Source organism: Phaethon aethereus (assembly GCF_964289735.1).
Source record: "Phaethon aethereus genome assembly, chromosome: 11".
In the NCBI taxonomy this organism is placed as follows: domain Eukaryota; kingdom Metazoa; phylum Chordata; class Aves; order Phaethontiformes; family Phaethontidae; genus Phaethon; species Phaethon aethereus.
The window spans coordinates 12,420,842-12,438,303 of record NC_138587.1 but is presented as its reverse complement, the minus strand read 5'-3'; the positions used below and the strand labels follow the sequence as shown (position 1 = coordinate 12,438,303).

The 17,462-nt window shown below is 51.0% G+C and overlaps 1 protein-coding gene across 1 annotated transcript in view; it reads left to right on the top strand.

Moving 5' to 3' along the window:
- The window catches only part of CHST13 (carbohydrate sulfotransferase 13), a gene marked incomplete at its 5' end in the record, with an annotated part of 32,800 nt that extends 22,926 nt beyond the window's left edge, over positions 1-9,874 (top strand). The window contains 2 exons of the mRNA XM_082004827.1: positions 5,419-5,501; positions 9,026-9,874. Coding sequence (XP_081860953.1) covers positions 5,419-5,501; positions 9,026-9,871 — 929 coding nt within the window. The 3' untranslated portion in view covers positions 9,872-9,874. The remainder of the gene's footprint in view (positions 1-5,418; positions 5,502-9,025) is intronic.
- Positions 9,875-17,462: the final 7,588 nt, after the last annotated feature.

Below are 17,462 nucleotides of genomic sequence, written 5' to 3'. Positions count from 1 at the left end.
TGCCACTTCCAGCAGCAAAGTACCAGAAAGTGCTGAATTCCAACATTGCAAAATTAAGTTCCGTTGCATTTCCACTCCCCTGGTCCAGGACGAAGCTTTAGAATCCCTGTTTGGTGTTTCAGTCTCTCCCTGCCGTGGCAGCCTTTCTCAACGTTTTGTCCATCATCAGTATCTCTCTGTTTTCATGTCAATTAATTCCTGAAGTACCGATCCCAAAGGCAGTCTTGGAGATATTTTACTAGAAATCTGCCTTCTGCCCAGCATTTCCCATTTAAACACTGCCTGCTTTCCAGTTGCTCGTGGCCCTTACTGTTGACCTTTTAAACCTCATCTTCTCTTTTGAAGTACTTTTTTCCTGTGGTATGTCATATCTCCTGCGTTACGTATATCTGGGTGAAGATCTACCACATATGTTTGATCTACAGAAATGGCTTATTTTATTGACAGATCAGGTTGCATGGGTGTAAGCTGCGCTTAGTAAATGCTATGTTGATTTTATTCCCATATCCAGTTGCATGCACATCTTTTAATTGTTTTCTTTCCTTCAGACTGTTTTCTAAAGCCGTGGTAATGCTGATGTCAGCCTAGCAGGCTTGTTGCTGCCTGAATCCTGTGTTCTAGCCAAACTCGTCAATTCAGGCGCTGGATTTGCTGTTGTGGTTGCAGAGAACCTCCCTCCGTAATTAAGAGTCTCTGCAGCCAAAACAGCAAATTCTTTCACTGGTGCTTCCAGAAGTCTGGGATGGGAATGATCCAGTCTTTCCCTCACCTCACACATGTCTGGCTGTCTTCGCAATCAGCTAGTACACCTAAATACTCACAGCTTTAAAATCTATTCCCTTTTCCAAAGAGAGCTGGCAAGTCATTGAAATCCCAGATCCTGCTGCGGTATTGATGTCACACTGCTGGAAGAGAATAGCTTGGGTTTTGATGGGACAGCACTAAAATCTGGGCTGTAGGGGGAAAGGAGAGAGGGAGAACATCATTGCCTTTTTAAGCTCTGAAAGAAAGACTAAAAGCACTAGTAGCACAGGAGACTCTAAAAATGTGCCTGAGTTCCCTTTCAGGCTCATCTCGTTTAATGATTTCTGGTCAATGTTACTGCCTTAGCATGGGGTTTTCAGTCTCTTGCTCCGCATTACTCCTATTCCCTTGCCTCTTCCTTTGAAGATACAAAGGACAAATGTGGTATTTCCTTCTGCCTGCCTCAGTGAAAAACATTTTGGATTTGGATCACGGACATACACTTGTTATCCAAATGGTGATCCATCAGTTGCCAAGGGTTGATGTTTTCTCCCCTTTAAAAACTTGATATACCTTGGCTAAGTGACATTCCTGCTTTCGGATGCAATTGTGGTGATGCTAAATTTCCGAGGATTACCTCTGCGTGTGGTGGAATCTGGGAACCTCAGTAACAAGCTATAAAGTCAGAAGGAAAGCCAGGATGCAAAGATCTTGGCAGCTCCCTTATGATGGAAGATCCTTGCTGTACTCAGGGTCATGGTACCAAAATGCAGCATGAACCATTAATTTACTCTGATGATATGCCCTCCTCAACACTGTCACATATTTCAGTATTCCTTGGCCTTCACAAACTTCTTGGAGTCCCAGGAGCATCCCAGGGATGGGTAAGCCACAGTATAGGGGATGGGGTGATTGACTCTCAGCATGAACGGGTGGAAGAGGAGGGATGTGTAAATGCCATTGCCCGTCTGCCCCCTTCCTCCCTCCTCCTCCTCCTCCTCGCAGTCCAGGCTGTATCCCAGATCTGATGGAAGAAACAGGCACAGATCAAGAATCAAGTCTTTCCCGAGCTCCCACTCCCTGTTTGTTTTCCTCTCCAGCTGTGCAGTTCAGCCAGCTGTGGAACCCCTTGAGCTCAGCCTCCCGAAAGTGGGCCTTTGCCTGCTTGGGGTAGCTAGTGAAGGTGAGGACAGGATGGGGACAGCAATTAGGGAACAGGATGGGGAGAGACCCCAGGATGGGAGCACACTGTGGGATTGCATGATGAGGTGGTTGGGGTGGAGCAGCTGTGGAAGAGGCATTTTGTGTTCAAATTAGGGCTGAGTTGTGTTCATGGAGCTGCGTGATGAGGGTCCCGGGGTCTGGTGACAGGGGAGCACTGGGAGAGGAGTGCATCAGCAGAGATGTTGCAGGTGCTGGGGCGGGGGGGTGGTGAACAGGGGATGGCCACAGCTTGGGGTCATGGGGCAAAGCCTGGTCTTCGTGGGGCTGGACTCTGTTAAATCACCGTCTACAGCCTCCCGCTGGCTCAGGCAGGTTGCAGCAACCCTGGCCTGCCTGCCGCCGTGACGGCCAACGTTGCTCTGCCGGGCGATCCCAGATGCTTTGTGGATACTTTGGGCACAGGCAGCCCGGCCTTGTCTCCGTCCGAGCGTGCGCCGCCGACCGCAGGCACGTGCAGCCGCTCTGGCCCCAGCCCGGCAGGGATGGGCACTCTGGTCCCACAGAGCAGACGGGTCGGCTGCTGCCCTCCCGTGCGCCGGTGCCAGCGTGGTGCTGCGCTGAGCCGCACACGGTTGCAGCTGTGGCATCTCCCGCTCTGCTGCAGAGCTTAATGCTGTCTGCAGAAGCCGTCCCCGTGGCCCAGTCAGGAGCCCGTTTGCTTTTCTCCTTGGGATGCCGCGTGTAGCGTGAGCAGACGGCTTCTGAGGGGGGAGAATTCCTGCAGTTGGAGCCTTGTAAAAACCTGCCGTCCGGCAGACGTTTGCTCTGAAGGGATTGGCGACCGCCGCGGGCAGCGGATGGTGTCATCGCTTTGGGGAGCAAAAGCTGTCAAGACACAGAGAGTGTGGAGTGCTGGCGTCTTCCCCTGCCAGCTCAGCGCTCGCGGGCTCCTCCAGCCGCACGGGAGCGGCCTGGCGGCTTTTTTTCCTCCTTTTTTCTTGTCTCCTTTTTTCTGGCACAGCATGAGCATAGCAGGGATCCCCCGGGGCTTTGCTGCTATCCAGAGAAGATGCCTTGTTCTCTGCCAGATCTTGTGCTGGGGAAAGGCTGGAGGAAATCCATTTTGCAACGTTTCTGCTGGGGCTGTTGGCAAGAGTCACGCGAGGTGCGGCGGTCCCGGGCTTGTTCCCCCGCCTCAGCAGCACCGAAAGGCACAGCCCAGAGTGGTCAGAGCACAGATCTGACCTGACCAACCTCTGCTCACTCCTCGCTTTACTGCAGATTTGCTTTTTGTTTGCCCTAAAAAGCCTCCTGCTGAGCCCGCCTGCTCCTCCTGGGCCATGACCTGACTCTGCACCGGGCGCTGACGCCTTTCCCTGGGTCGGCGTTTCCACATGCCCCTGCGCAGCGCTGGCACGAGCAATTTGCATTTCTAGCAGCTCCAGGTCAGCCTGAACCACACGGGATTTGCTTACTTTCTTCATAAGAAAGGTTCCGGTTGATGCATGTGTTAATCTCAAAAACAAACGCCTCCACATTGCTTTTCCTAAATATAGGACAAGTGTCTGCTGCGGTGCAGGGTGCTTGCAGACAGCCCACAGCGGGGTCATGCTCTTAAATCGAACAGGAGTTTATTAGCCCTGACCAGGAAAGGGACTCGAGTTTAATGCTGTCTGATGGCAGACTTGAGCTGCAGTGAGTCGAGTTTTCAAGGTCGATCTTGTTCCCTGTCATTTGTGAGGCTCATTCTGAGCCTGGAGGTGTGAAACGGGGCTCCTCTGGGACGAGCATCTCAGCCCAGCACTGTGTAGGTTGGCTCTTCCACTTAATCTCTCGTTATCATAGATGCCGTTTCACCCTCCTGTGGGGTAACTGATACAGGGGATTGAGGAAGAAACCACACCTCCTCATTGAGTCACATCTCGATCAATCCAGTGCTGCGGGAAGTGTAATTTTCCAGGAACATGCAAGCATACATGTGCTGTTGCTGAAATCTTGTGAGGTCCCCTAATTACAGCTCCAGGAATAAATAACATTTTGCTTAGACCCTGGTGACTTTGTGCTTTGGAGCAGTTTTCATTTAAGCAAAAGATAAGCACATGAAAATGAAGATGGGATTTGGATTTTCCCTTCTGGTTATTTTGCTTAAAAAGATGCCACCTGGGCCTTGTATAGCAAATTTGGTTTTCTTTGGTGATGGTCAGTGAATGAAAAGATTCAGAGTCCCAAATTGTCATGCAAAAAGCTTTCATGTTGCCAGAAACGGTTTGTGAGAGGTGCTTTTCCCTCCACCACATATGTCCCTCCAAGATTTTAGAAGGTCCCTGTAGGAGCGGGAACTTGGAGGGCTGGAAGAACCTCCCAGGCCACAATCTCCCAAACAATGTCCTATCATCCCCTTCAAAAAAACCAACATCATCCATTTTAAAACTCACAGTGTGATTTCTTCTGTGGACGCCAACTCCAGGACTGCACAATCCCCATGGTTAGAAACCTTCTTATATGAAAACTGTAGTGGCATCCTCTGCCAACGGAGCAGGTCAGATAGATACAAGAAGCAGAGGGTGGGTGAGAGGTGGGATGGGTGCTTGGAGGTGTTACTGCACGCGAGAGCCTGCACCCTTGTCGTGCCTGTGCATTAGGTTTGGGATATCCAGGCCACGTGGTTCTGCCCACGCTGTGCTGGAAACAGGTCCCCGGGGCTGAGGGATGGCAGCTGAAGCAGATGCTTCACAGCCTGGAAAGTGGTTGCATCCCTACTTAATTTATGAGCATGAGAACTTGAGCATCTGTCATTGACTGGGTGTCCGGCACCGCATTTGTGGCTGGTCAGATCCAGCCTTGGGTTTGGTGCTGCTGCAAATAGACCTCTGAAATCAAACTAGCTGATCTGCATGGCAGGGAAGGGGCGAGGACTGCTTGGGTGGTTGTCTTCAGCGTCAAACACTCCATGGGATGTTGCTGGTTTAGAAGGGAAGAAAAAAACCCAAACAATTAAGAACTTAAAATGACTTATTAGTCAGATGAAGCATCTGAACAATTTGTCTATTAATGACTGTGTCTCTGAGCCTGGAAATGCAAACTCTGAGCCCCTGGGGCCTCAGCACAGAGCTGCCGGTGTTGGATCTGTCCCTTATCTCTGCCCAGTGCAGATGCCATCTCGCCCCTCATGGGGCCACAGTGACACTGGTCGGGGCCATTCCCTCACCAAGGCAGCCTGCACGCAGTGCCATTTCCCAAATGCACATGGATCAAACTGTTCCCAGTTGCTCTTGAAATTGTAACAAGCTGTTATCTTTATTTATGATCTTCTATTTGTTTAAAGGTTAGGTCTGGACCTTCTGAACCCCAACTGCAGGTTTTGTTAAAAAATAAGGGGGAGAGACAAGCATTACTTGAGCGTCTTCTTGCAGAGCCAAACAGATTTGTCTCTTCTTGGGGGATGTTGGCTCATCCCAACAGGGAAGCAGCCCCTGCCAAGCCCTCTGATTTTTCTTGCTCCTTTTCCAGCCGCAGAAGGTGGGGTTATGAGGTCCTCCTGGCAGGGGAAGGCCGGTCGCAGCCCACTTCAGGCCCTGTACGAGAGTGACCAGGTAAGGGGACAGGGAGAGGGAGATGGGGGGTGAGGAGGGAGTAGGGCGCTGGGGGTTGAGCCCTTCCTCCACCCCTCTGGTGTGCAGGGCACTGTGCTGTCTCCAGCCCACCCCCAAGGTCCCCATGCCTGAACCTCTGGCCGTGTCCAAAAGAAAAGACCACACTGCTTTGGAGAGTAATTGTTCATAAAAAACTGCTTATGGCCCTTGCTGGTACTTGGGCAAATGGTTTCATTAGCAGCGCTCCCAGAGCCATAGCTGGGCAAACCTGGGAGATTTCACCATTATCTGAGAAGTTCAAAGCCTACTCTGGGCCATCATAGCAGGGCAAGAGCATCATTGCTGCACTTTCTGCGCTAATAATTGATAGATGCTTCTATGTTGGGTGCCATATATATATATACACACATGCGTGTATGTATATACACACACACATATAGCTGGACCCAGCCATGAGGGGTTTATAATCCTGGGGCATCTCAGTCCTCTCCATCACCCTGAGCTGTGCCAGCGACACCTGCTGAGAAAGGGGCAGCCAGGCACAGTCTGGGCAGGGAAACGCTTCTCTCCAGGTGGGCTTAGTGGGTCCCTGCCGGTGCAAGGGTCTGCTGCAGGACAAGCCCTGGTTGCTGCTTGAGGCAGGGAGCGCTCGCCCTCGCCAGGCCCTGGTCTGTGTGGCCCAACCAGCATTAGGGACCTGGCATCAGGGAAGGTGTCCCACTTGCCCTTAGGAGCTTGGGAGCTTGGGGGCTTGTGGCTGGAGCTGCAAAAGGTGTGTTACTGCATCCCCTCGCTGGACCAGCAGTTTTCTCCCCGTGCAGCCAGACTTGTCTTTGCAGAAGGATCCTTCACCCACAACTTCCCTGCAGGAAGCTCTGCAGGAAACCACCCTCCAACCGGTGCAACAGGCTGGGCCGTGGCCACAGGCCCCAGCCACCAAACGTGCCCTGCATCTCCCCACATCCACGAGGCAGTCCATCTTCTGCAGCCCCCAAGAAGCAGAGGACAATGCTGGTGGTCCCTGCAGCTGGCTGCCATCCCCGCTGCCTCCCCAGTGCCCATTGGCAGTGCCCGCTGCAGCCAGAGCCAGATCTCCTTTCCATACACGATGCTTCGTGTTACTGTCTAGGTTGATGCTTTTACGTCTATAAGCAGCCAAATTATATTTGCTCTGGGAAAAACGGCAAGAGTGGACTTCCTTGGCCACAATGCCGGCAAACCCTCATGCTGCTGGAATGTCATGGTGTTATTTCCTTAAAAGTGATACTTAATTTCTCTGTCTTTTAAAGAGAAGGAAATGAAATGAGCAATTTTGCTCTGAAGTAACTGCAAGACATGCACTTATTCCAGTCAGTGGCTGTTGAAAAGTAGTCACATTTATTTGTTGCCATGCCTGCAGACAGTGTCTGTCTGTCTGTCTCTCTGGTCCAATAGTTTTGAATTATGCAAGTGCAGGGAAAAAAAATGAAAAAAAATTGCATTATTAAAATGCCTCTTTTTTTTTAAGCATATGCAAAAAGGGTTTCCAATTTTAAAAGGTGATGGGAAGCCTCCAAACAAAAGAAATTTCTACTGAAAGATTTGTTTCTGTTGCAAGCAGGTGTACCATGAGAATGCCTCTTCAGCTACGACGATCACGTCCCTTGGTGCTGTCTTCTTCATACCCAAGTAGCCAACAATATCAAAGTCGTATCTTGGTGGCAGTTAGAGTCTGTTGACCTGCATTTCCTCCATCTGAGCATTTTCTCTTCTCATCTCTCTTTTGGAAGGAGCAGGGATGGGTTGCTTTCTCCTGCCCCTGTCTCAGCGTACTGCCCATGCAGGTTCCCGGAGAAAGTGGTCACTAAGGTGACCTGGTCAAGGTTATCTCTTTTGTGGACATGAGATCCAAGGAGGAGCTTTTTGCCCAGATGTTAGTACCCCTCTGAAGGTGACAAGTCTGCTGGATCATCCACGGGATGGGCAGTTTGTCTCAGTATCCTAACTCCTGACAGGAGCTTTACAAACCCTAATCTTCATTACACAGCCTCTCCCAGGCTCTGGTGCCTCCCAAAACCCCGTATGGTCCCCCACGAGAGATGAGGATGCACTTGAAGCTCTGCAAACGATGTCCTTGTCCTGAGCGATGACAGCTGTCAGCAGCAAGAATGTAGGGACAAAGGAGGTGGCCTGCCCTTCCCCTTCATTTTGAGGTTGCCACGTCTCTGCAGGCTGCAGAGGTGTTTGCCCTGATGCCCTGTGACACTGGCAGGACTCTCTTCAGAAGCCCAAAGGGGAAGCCACCATCATCTTGCGACACGGCAGTCATTGCATTGCATTAGCGCAACAGCTCCATGGGGTCAGAGCCACCCTGGGCTGCCAAACGGGTGCTGAAGCCGTTAGCGGTCATGGCCCGGATGAGGCTGTTGGAGGTTCCCAGCGATGATTTCAGAGCTGAATGTGAAACCTCCCGACCCTCGTGAGCAAAATGGGAATGGAGTGGGCAGGAGGAGGAGGGGACCTTCCCCTTCTGAATTCTTGGAAACAGTTTCCTTCCCCAGATGTTTTAATGATATTTGGGGATTTCCGATTAAAATCATGACAGGAAAGGTCACATCCCCAAATCTGGAGGGGGCTTTCAGCTGGCACAGGGGTCAGGGGGCTCGGGGCTCCTGGGAAGCCAATGTAGCAGCTGCCAGGCCTTGCAAGGGTCAAAAGGGATAAAGGACCATATGTGAACTCCTCATCCCTGTAGACAAAGGAGACTGTGACCAGAGCTGAGACATCGGACTGGCCTGTGTGGAAAACATCCCTCAGAAGAAGAAACACAAAGCCCTCAGGAAGGGCCCCACCACCACCTCCAGCAGCACCTCGCTCCTCTCCATCATGCCCTGCCACCCCCCATCACCTCCAGCTCCCCAACTGCTCCCCAGGGTTTCACTGTCAGCATTGAAGACCATTTTCCTCTACCCATCTCCCTTTGCCGCTCCTTGGCAGCACACCCGCGCCGTTTTCATCATGCATGCCCACACCTGTGTGCCACATTTCTGCCTCTTGGCTGTGGTGTTCGCACCGAGCCCACATGTAGGCGTCAGCGCGACATGGCGATGCCCCATCACGGCCGGGGGGTGCGCAGGGCCCTGTGCAGAGGGGCTGCGCTGTTTGCCCCTGGAGGGGTTGGGCCATGCATGCCCCCCTGGACTGGTGTAAGCCCAGTGTGTGTGTGTGTGTGTGCTGTAACAAATACTCTGTTACTGACCCTCTCTGCACCACCTTTTCTTCCTTCACCCCCTTTGACTTGTCTCCTTACCCAGCTCCTCATCACATTTTGTTCTCTTTTGCCTCCAGCAGGTCCAAGGATTAAATGCACCAAATCAAGTTATGTTCAAAGTCAACACTGTCCTCAGAAATCCCATGGCGGTGACTGCCAAACCCATGAAAGGGGAGGGAATGGGAACAGTTCTGGGCCAAGTGTTGTGTGTAGGCCACAATCAACTTGGGCAAGCTGGTGACCATCTCTTTTCTTTTTTCCCCCCTCTCCCCAGTTTGAGCAGTCGTCACTACAGGCAGTTCACCAGCAGAGACGGGAGCTGTTGAGCAACATCTGTAACCGTTACACCCGCAAGCGGCGTCTCCTGCGGCCAGATGACTTGCGGCACTTGGTGGTGGATGACACGCATGGGCTGCTCTATTGCTACGTGCCCAAAGTGGCCTGCACTAACTGGAAGCGGGTGATGATGGTCCTGACAGGGCAAGGCAAGTACCAGGACCCACTGGAAATCCCCGCCAACGAGGCCCATGTCTCGTCCAACCTGCGCACCCTCTCCGAGTTCAGCATCCCTGAGATCAACCACCGCCTGCGCAGCTACCTCAAGTTCATCTTTGTGCGGGAGCCCTTTGAGCGCCTGGTGTCGGCGTACCGCAACAAGTTCACCCGCAGCTACAACACGGCCTTCCACAAGCGCTACGGGACCAAGATCATCCGGCGGCACCGGCAGGAGCCCAGCGACAAGGCCCTGGAGCGTGGGGACGACGTGCGCTTTGAGGAGTTCGTCTACTACCTGCTGGATCCACTGACACAGCGGGAGGAGCCCTTCAACGAGCACTGGGAGCGGGTGCACTCACTCTGCCACCCCTGCATTGTCCACTATGATGTGGTGGGCAAGTATGAGACCTTGGCCGAAGATGCCAACTACATCCTCCAGCTGGTTGGTGCCGACACGAGCGTCAAGTTCCCATCTTCATCCAAGACAACCAGGACGACAGACGACATGACGGCCCAGTTCTTCCAGGACATTAGCCCTTTCTACCAAAGGAGACTCTTTAATTTATACAAAATGGACTACTTGCTCTTCAATTACTCCATCCCCTCATATCTCCGTATCCGATGAGGCAGGGGTTGGGGGGAGAGGTGAGGGAGAGTTGGGTGACTCTCATCTTGCCGTAATTCCTCTTCTCCCCCCCTGTGCTCATCTCTTGGTTGATTTCTGCCCCATGCCCTCTCCGTTATGGTCTGCTCCACGTCCTGATGCCTTGTTCATGCATGGTCTGGAGGGAGGACACCTCTCAAAACACTGGGGCTGGAGCTTTTCCTTCCCTTTCCCTCACACTCTTCAACATCCACAGGGGATGGTGGTGGGACCAGACACTGCTGGGTAGAAGGCCCTGCCTTAGCTGGGGACTTTCTTTTAACTAAGAGGCTCCTCTGTACATCCAAGTCTTGGGAAGGCTCCTTTTTTGGGCAGGATCCCTTCAGGTCTTTCTTCTCCCTACTGGGCTGTTTGGGGGCAGACATGGCATCTTGGGGTGCAGGGGAGAGTGTGTCAGAGACTTGCATAGAACCAGAAATAAAGCAATTATTTAATGTAAATTTTTCCTTTCATTTAAAATTGCTCCCACCTTTTCTTTTTGCCTTGTTCTCCTCCATCCTCCCGCAGCTTCCCACGCCATCCTCCATTTCTGCGGAAGGCAGTGGTGTGTTACAGTGACCATGCATTTCTTCCCTGACAAAGCCTGGAGGGCTTTTTTGTTCCTCTCCTTCCACGTGCTCTCGGTTGGGATGCAAAGTACTGCAAAGAGAGAGAGGAGCAGGTTTGCAGCAGGTATGGGCTAATAGAGACACAGTGCTTTCTCCTGAACTACACTAGCAGAGCACTCACTGCCTGTGTGTATATGTCTCTGGATTTCTGGTCAAATCCAATAAATCCACGCCCCACACCTCCTGTTTTTAAGAGGGGGTGATAACTGGTTTGCAAAGCCATATGTACAGCACGGGTGCAGGTGTCTGCTCAGATGAAATCCCATCGTCCACGGTGTCCTGCCCATGGTGCCAGCTTCTCGTCCCTTGCCACCATGTGCTGCTCCCATATGCAGCCGGTGCGTCCCACATGGGGTGGCCACATTGCACCAGGGGAGAGAGAAAGGTGCTGGGGCAGGTTTGAGTTATGAAGTGCTTTGGGGAGCACTGTGCTGGGATGTGGGGGATCGCTATGGTAATGAAAAGGCGATGCTGGACTGGGAAGGGCAGAGAAGCGTGCGTGTGTGTGTGTGTGTGTGCATGCGTGCGCCTGTGTATGAGAACAAATTGAGAATAAAAATGGGGACAGAGACACCTAGAGGAAAATTCCCCTTTGCCTGGCTGGCTTTGGACAATTCATTCCTTGAAAAAGAAATGGGGAGGAGGGGGCAAAACACAAAAGAAAATGACAAACACAGTCCTAAGATTTTAAATTAAAACCAGTCTAAGGAGCTGTATTTCTTTAAAACCATATTTCAGTCTGTCTTCTTTTCTGTTCGGCTTTGGCTCAGTGGCTGCCTTTGTAAATAAACACGCCGGTAATAGATGCTATAGAGTGTGTCTGCTGGCTTGGCTGCAAACACTTGACTTATTAGTGCAATACAATGGGAGGTTTTATAAAACCAAGTGCTCTCAGGCTCTTTTAAAAAATAATGTTTTCATCTAACAACTTCCAGCTGTTATATCTTAACCATTTTCCTCTCTGCCTCTGATGATTGGCACCTATATGCTGACACTTCCTCCTTGGTTGCTTCATTTGGAGATTAGGTTTAACAAAGCAATGAAAAAGAACAGTAAATAAAATCGCTGGTGATCCTGGCAGTCTGACTGATTCTCCCAATCTGGACTGGAGAGCTCACAGAAATGGCCTTTCGTGTGCTATCTTAGTATCTCCCTGTCTAGCTGAAACTCAAAGCACAAAAACAGGCTATATGATGCAACAAATTGCATCTGCAGTGTTCAGGCTTGGAGTGCGTTCCTCCTGCTTTCTCAGGAGTCTCGCATTCCCTGCTTAGGACTGCCTCTGCTTGGAAAAATAATTGTTCAAGTCACCACAAGCTCTTTTCATTGCTTTTGGTCATGAATCATAGTTTGGGGTCAGATTCAGAGTCATAAAGGGATGCATTTTTTGGATGGATTTCTTTTTTTTTTTCCTTTTCCTAAATACTGTTCTCTGCAGGTAGCTCTTAGAAGTGATGGTACAGTGAGTGGCAAGGACAGACTCCCTCCCCGTTGTGCTGTCTGTGGGTGCATAAGCAATACCTGGCTAGCTGGGAGCCTCTTTGGGCTCTCTTTAATGTGAAAACAAGGGAGCAGCATGCTTTGGGTTTTGTCTTTTAGCCAGCTGATTTCTAACCTTTGCTGCGATGGTGGTGATTTGGAGACGGTCCTGGTTGTGATGGCTGTTTGATCGGCAGCCTGTCCCCTGGCACCCCCATCAGACCTGATCCATTGCCCCAAACAACAGCAAAGCCACATGAGTATGGAGCGAATGCAGGCCTCCAGCCTCAGCCCCTCAGCCATGGTCTGTAAGGGCAGTACCCTGCTGAGATTTAGTCTGTAATAGGGTGTCTTTTGGGTCACGTAGGACCTTTGGGCTTTTTCTAAAAAAACAAAACAAACAAACAAAAAAAAAACCAACAACAAAACCCCACAACCAACAGCTACAATCCAACCCATTTAGGTCATAGCTTTGGATTTCCCCCTGCCTAAATACCACTTTCCAAAGCAAAACCTGCCCATGCAAACAGAAAATGGCCACTCTGTATTTCTGAAGCAACCGCCTTCAGCGCGGGCTAGAGTTTTCAAGGCCTGGAAACGCTGCTCACACTGAAAAACGCTGCAGGAAAGGAGAAAACGGGGTTAGGAGGACACCGTGTGACTGATGATCCCAACTACAAGCATTTTAATTGCCTGTACGACTTCGGGTGCTGGGAGCCATTTCTCTGAGGGGCTCCCACTTGTTTGTGGCTTTTTTTAGCTGTTTCACTGCATCTTTTTTTTTTTTTTGGTGATAGAGGAGAAAATATCAAGGTAGTCTAGGCCACCTCTAAAGTGTAATCGGATTTGGTTTTCTCCTGTACTTGGAACTGTGAATGTGACGGCGCCCAATGTGCAACATGGCCATGGAACACAAGGAGATGCCCGAGGCAGCCCCCCAGGAGCACAGAGCAGGGCATCATCCCCTCAGCCCTACCTGAGCACCCTGCTGCGAGCAGGGAGGGAGTGTTTCCAGGAGGAAGACAGTGGTCTGGAGATGAAGGGCACAAATGCACTGCTGGGATCTCAAACAGGACTGAAATGCAGCCCTGCAGGGTGTGTCTGTCTTGGTGGCAATGGGGCTTTGGTGCGGCCGGCCTGTGGGGCTACATACCATGTACTGTGCTGCATTTTGGCCAAGGTTTGATGATGAGCGGAGGTGAAGACTCTTCTTGGGCATCCCCATAACCAGTGAGGTGAAGACAGGACCAACCATCCCACTAGGAACGAGCTCAGCTGCTGTCACCTGGAGAAAGAGCCAAGTGATAACCCCAAGGGCAGCCAGGGCATTTCTACCTGGGCATGGACTTCTTTTTGTACCCTTAAATACAGGCCTTACACTGCCAAAAAAACTCCCCAACTTGGTATTTCTGCAGAGAAATAAACCTTCCCTGCAGGGCTGGTGCCCAGGGCTAAGTATGGCCATTAACCCCCACAGCCCCATACTGAGCTCCTGCACCCAGGGGCGTGCTGGCAGCAGCTGGGCTAGAGGACGAGGAAGGGATGTCCCACAGCAAAGCTGAGGATGCTGGTGGCTGCCAAAGCAGCCAGGTGAGAGTACTGGGGTGTCCCTGCTGTGCTAGTAAGTGCACCGACCCTGCCAAAAGGAGCAGAGGCACCTGAGCAAGCGTGGCTGCAATGAGCCGCCCATCCCAGAACCAAGAAGCTCATCTGCTGGGGGGTGCGTGGGGCTGGGCACCACACCTCACTGACTGGGCAGCGCTGTCTTCTGCCCAGGCTGGAGTCCTCAGCGCCGCTTTGGCAGCGACAGGTTGGAGCAGGAAGACCGGGGTGGCCGAGGGAGAGCTGCCATGGCCGGCGCTGCCAAGGTCACCCTGGCTTGGCAATGGGAGCCCAAAGACAAACGGAAAAATCTGAGTTAGACGCAACGATTGCACATGGCTTTGCCTCAGGGAAGGAATAACCTTGCAAACTCTATTTAAACCTTCCCTTCCTCATCCCCCCATCAAGTGCCTCTTAAAAATAAATAATTAAAGAAAGCATGGCTATTGCCATATGAAATAGCATTCAGAGTTCTGAGTCACGCAGCCAAGATGAGGCAAGTGCACCCTGGGCATGCTTGAGGCTAAGTGCCAGCCCTCGCCTCACTGCTGCAACGACCATGGTAGCAATGTCCCCCAGCCCCCTTGAAGGCTGCTGGTACCATGGGTGGTCCCATCCTGGCCTCAGGTTGCAGAGCCTGGGGACAAGCATCTCCAAGTAAGCCAGGTTGGTCCTGGGGTTCAGCCTGAGGCTTGGGAGCTGCTGGGGAGCTGTCAGAGCACCAGGGTGCAAAAAACAAGAACAGCCTCACTTTGGTATGTCCATGAGTGCACACATATACAATGTAAATAATGATTATATTATAATGTATAATAGAATTATTGCAAATAATTGAAATATTTATAGGTGATAATACATCCATTATATGTAATATGTATATGTGTATAAAGTATATATTACAAAAATAATTAAACAGCACTTATGATTACACTTACATATTGAGTGGTTATATTTGTATATGATTGTAATACTTAATAGCTATTTGGTTTACGTACATCTACATATGCATGTACATATGCATGTACATCATCATATTTATTATATAAATACACACATACCCCTGACCATAAAGGAGAGAGTACCTTCCCTTCCTGCAACCTCGAGCTCTGCCACATTCCAACATGGCTTAGCAGCTGATGGCGAGCCAGCCCCTTCCTCCGAGCACCGCTAACAGCTCTGCTTGCTCCAGCCTTCGGAGCCTGGCGGCTCTTTGCCTGTGCTGTGGGTATTTCGTGCTGTGGAGCCGCTGGCCCCATCCCTGGTGGCCTATGTGAAGCTGCCGAGTTTCCCCTTCCAGTGGAACAAAACTGAGCTTCAGTGATAGGGAGGTTTCCTTCCAGAGCTTGCTGTGCACCACAGATTGGGTTGTTTACCAGCCGGAGGATTAAATAGACTTCCATTGAAGGGAAAAAAAAAAGCATTTTCAAGTATGTCTTGGAAGTGGTGTCTTGCTTGAAGGAGGCTTTTCAGACTTGCTCCTGTTTGCTGGCTGGCACTTCACTTGTCCCTGGTAAGAATGCTGCATCTTGTACAAAGTAGAGTATCTGGATGTTCCATGACACTGGAAAAATACTGTATTAGGATGGAGGCAGTGAGTGGAAGCTGAGGGGGAGAAAAATAAATGCTTTGACTATCACTGAAACAAACCCCTGTTCCCATCTCTCTACGGCTGGTGACAGCCCCTTCTTTGCTTGCAAAGAGAAACCTTTCCGCACCCAGGAATGAGGAAGCCCCTGACCAACCTTCCTCCCCCATGCATCTGGGATCTCCCTGAGGTCCCAGCAGCCACGCCAGCACCCCAACACACTGGCGTTGTGGCGGTGCAGGACAGGCACCCGCCCCCTCCCAAACCCCGATGACCTTCCCCAGCCCCCATCCCACAACACTGACATGAACCTGAGATATAGTTTATTGGGGCACAGCTAGTGGCTCATCTCAGGAGTGAGCCTAAACTGCACTGCTAATAGAGTATGAAGCAAAACCAAGGGAAATTAAAACATAAATTTTACATTTTTTTACTGCCTCCTACTGCAGCCTGGATCCGCTGTCTGACAGCTGCACAGGACTTGGAGGATCCAGCATAAAGCACTTTTTTTTTTAATTTCTGCTTTTTTCAAAAACAGCCAGTCTCATTCTTCTGCTGACACGCCACATTTGCCTTTATTCCCCTTAGAGATTAAAACAAAGTAAGCTTTTGACTGGGATCTTGTAGCATTTGATGGGTTTCTTAGTCCAGGGCAAGCGCTGAGCCCAAATGGGCAGATCAGCAGCCAAGGACTAAAGAGCACCAAGAAAGGAGCTCTCTTCTCCCACCTCTTCCTTTTTAAGGACATTGCTGATCTGGGAGCTGTGAGGACTAAATAATACACATAAAAGTCACTGTCAGCTCAAACGGAGGTGCTGGTGACTGTGGCGAGGTGGCTACAAGCCAGCAAAAAGCTGGGCACAGTAACGCCACAGACACAGCAGCAGAGAAGCCAGGCCCACTGCTAGCAGTGACTTTCCTGCCAGGTTAGATTAAAGACAGAAATCACTACAAATGGGCTCTGCTACCCACACAGGTTTGCTCTGAAACCGTGTGAATTTTGTGAAGGAAAAGGGAGAAAAGCAACTCCCTCCCCAAACCTCCACCCCAACAAAATACATACAACCACCACAGGGAGCATAACACCAGGTAGTGCCTGTGATGTACTGAAAGCTCTTAAGAGCTGAGGATCCTGAAGGCATTTAAGCACCAAATCCCTACTTTTAAGGGGAGGGAAGTGGGACAATACCTAGACACCTCAGAGGCTTCTTGCCCCGGCCAGGCCCTCGCTGGGTGCCACCGAGGCAGCCAGTGCCAGGGGGAGGGAGCAGTGACAGGCTGGGGCTGCCTTCTTGGCAGAGCGGGTTCAGAGGGAGTTACAGGACCACTGATCCAAGCCGTGCTCCAGGGTTACATACAACCTTTGTTAGCAAAGGCCCTTTCTCATTTGCACAGGGCAAGAGAGAAAAGGAAGAAGGAGAAAGAGTAAATAGGCTGAACAGCCAAATAACTAGCCTTTTACTGCCCTAACCAAAAAAAAAAAAAAAAAAAAAAAAAAAAAAAAAAAAAAAAAATCCCTTTTTATTGAAACCATTTCCTTTGGTTATATCATTTCTCTTGAGGCTGGAAGCAATTTTCTGTCTTAAGTGCGTTCCCTGCATTAAGTGCACAGGCATGAGGCTGATGCTTGGCTGCCCACCAAGGGGTACCCCAGAGAGCAGCACGTCTCGTTGTGCCCTTTTAATCTCGCCACATAGGCTCATAGTCCCAGTGCCTCCTGCAAGGGGGGAACCCCCAGCCCCAGCATGGGCAAGGTGCAGCATGGGCAACCCCAGCCCAGCTGGGTCCCAAAGTAGGACACAGATGGCATCCATTACATGTTCCCATCCGTGTCCTCTGTCAACAGTGGCAACCAGAACAAGCCGAGCTCTGCCCAGAAATCCCCTGATGAAAGGACACACCAGTGCAAGGGCTTTGTTGCAATCGTGCGACAGAGGAGCAGCTGCGTGTTGGGCACTGGGAGGAGAGTGACTGGAGTCCCTTGCAGTCAACACCAGCCACAGGTTCCAGGCTGGGGCTTTTGGGGGATTGGAGGGAGCAAGGGCAAAGCTGTGCTATCAAAAGAGAGAGAATTCCATGTGTCTGGCACCCTGCAGAGGGCTGGGGTGTCCTCAGCAGCTTGGCCTTAGGATGAGCCTTGCCTGATTCACGCCAGCAGCAAAAGCATCAAGACCAGCAGAGGACCTCCCCACGGCAGCGGGGACATGCAGTAAGGTGAGGAGAAGAAAAGCTGGTGTTGAGGCAGGAGAAGTTATTTGCCAGATGCCAGTGACAAATT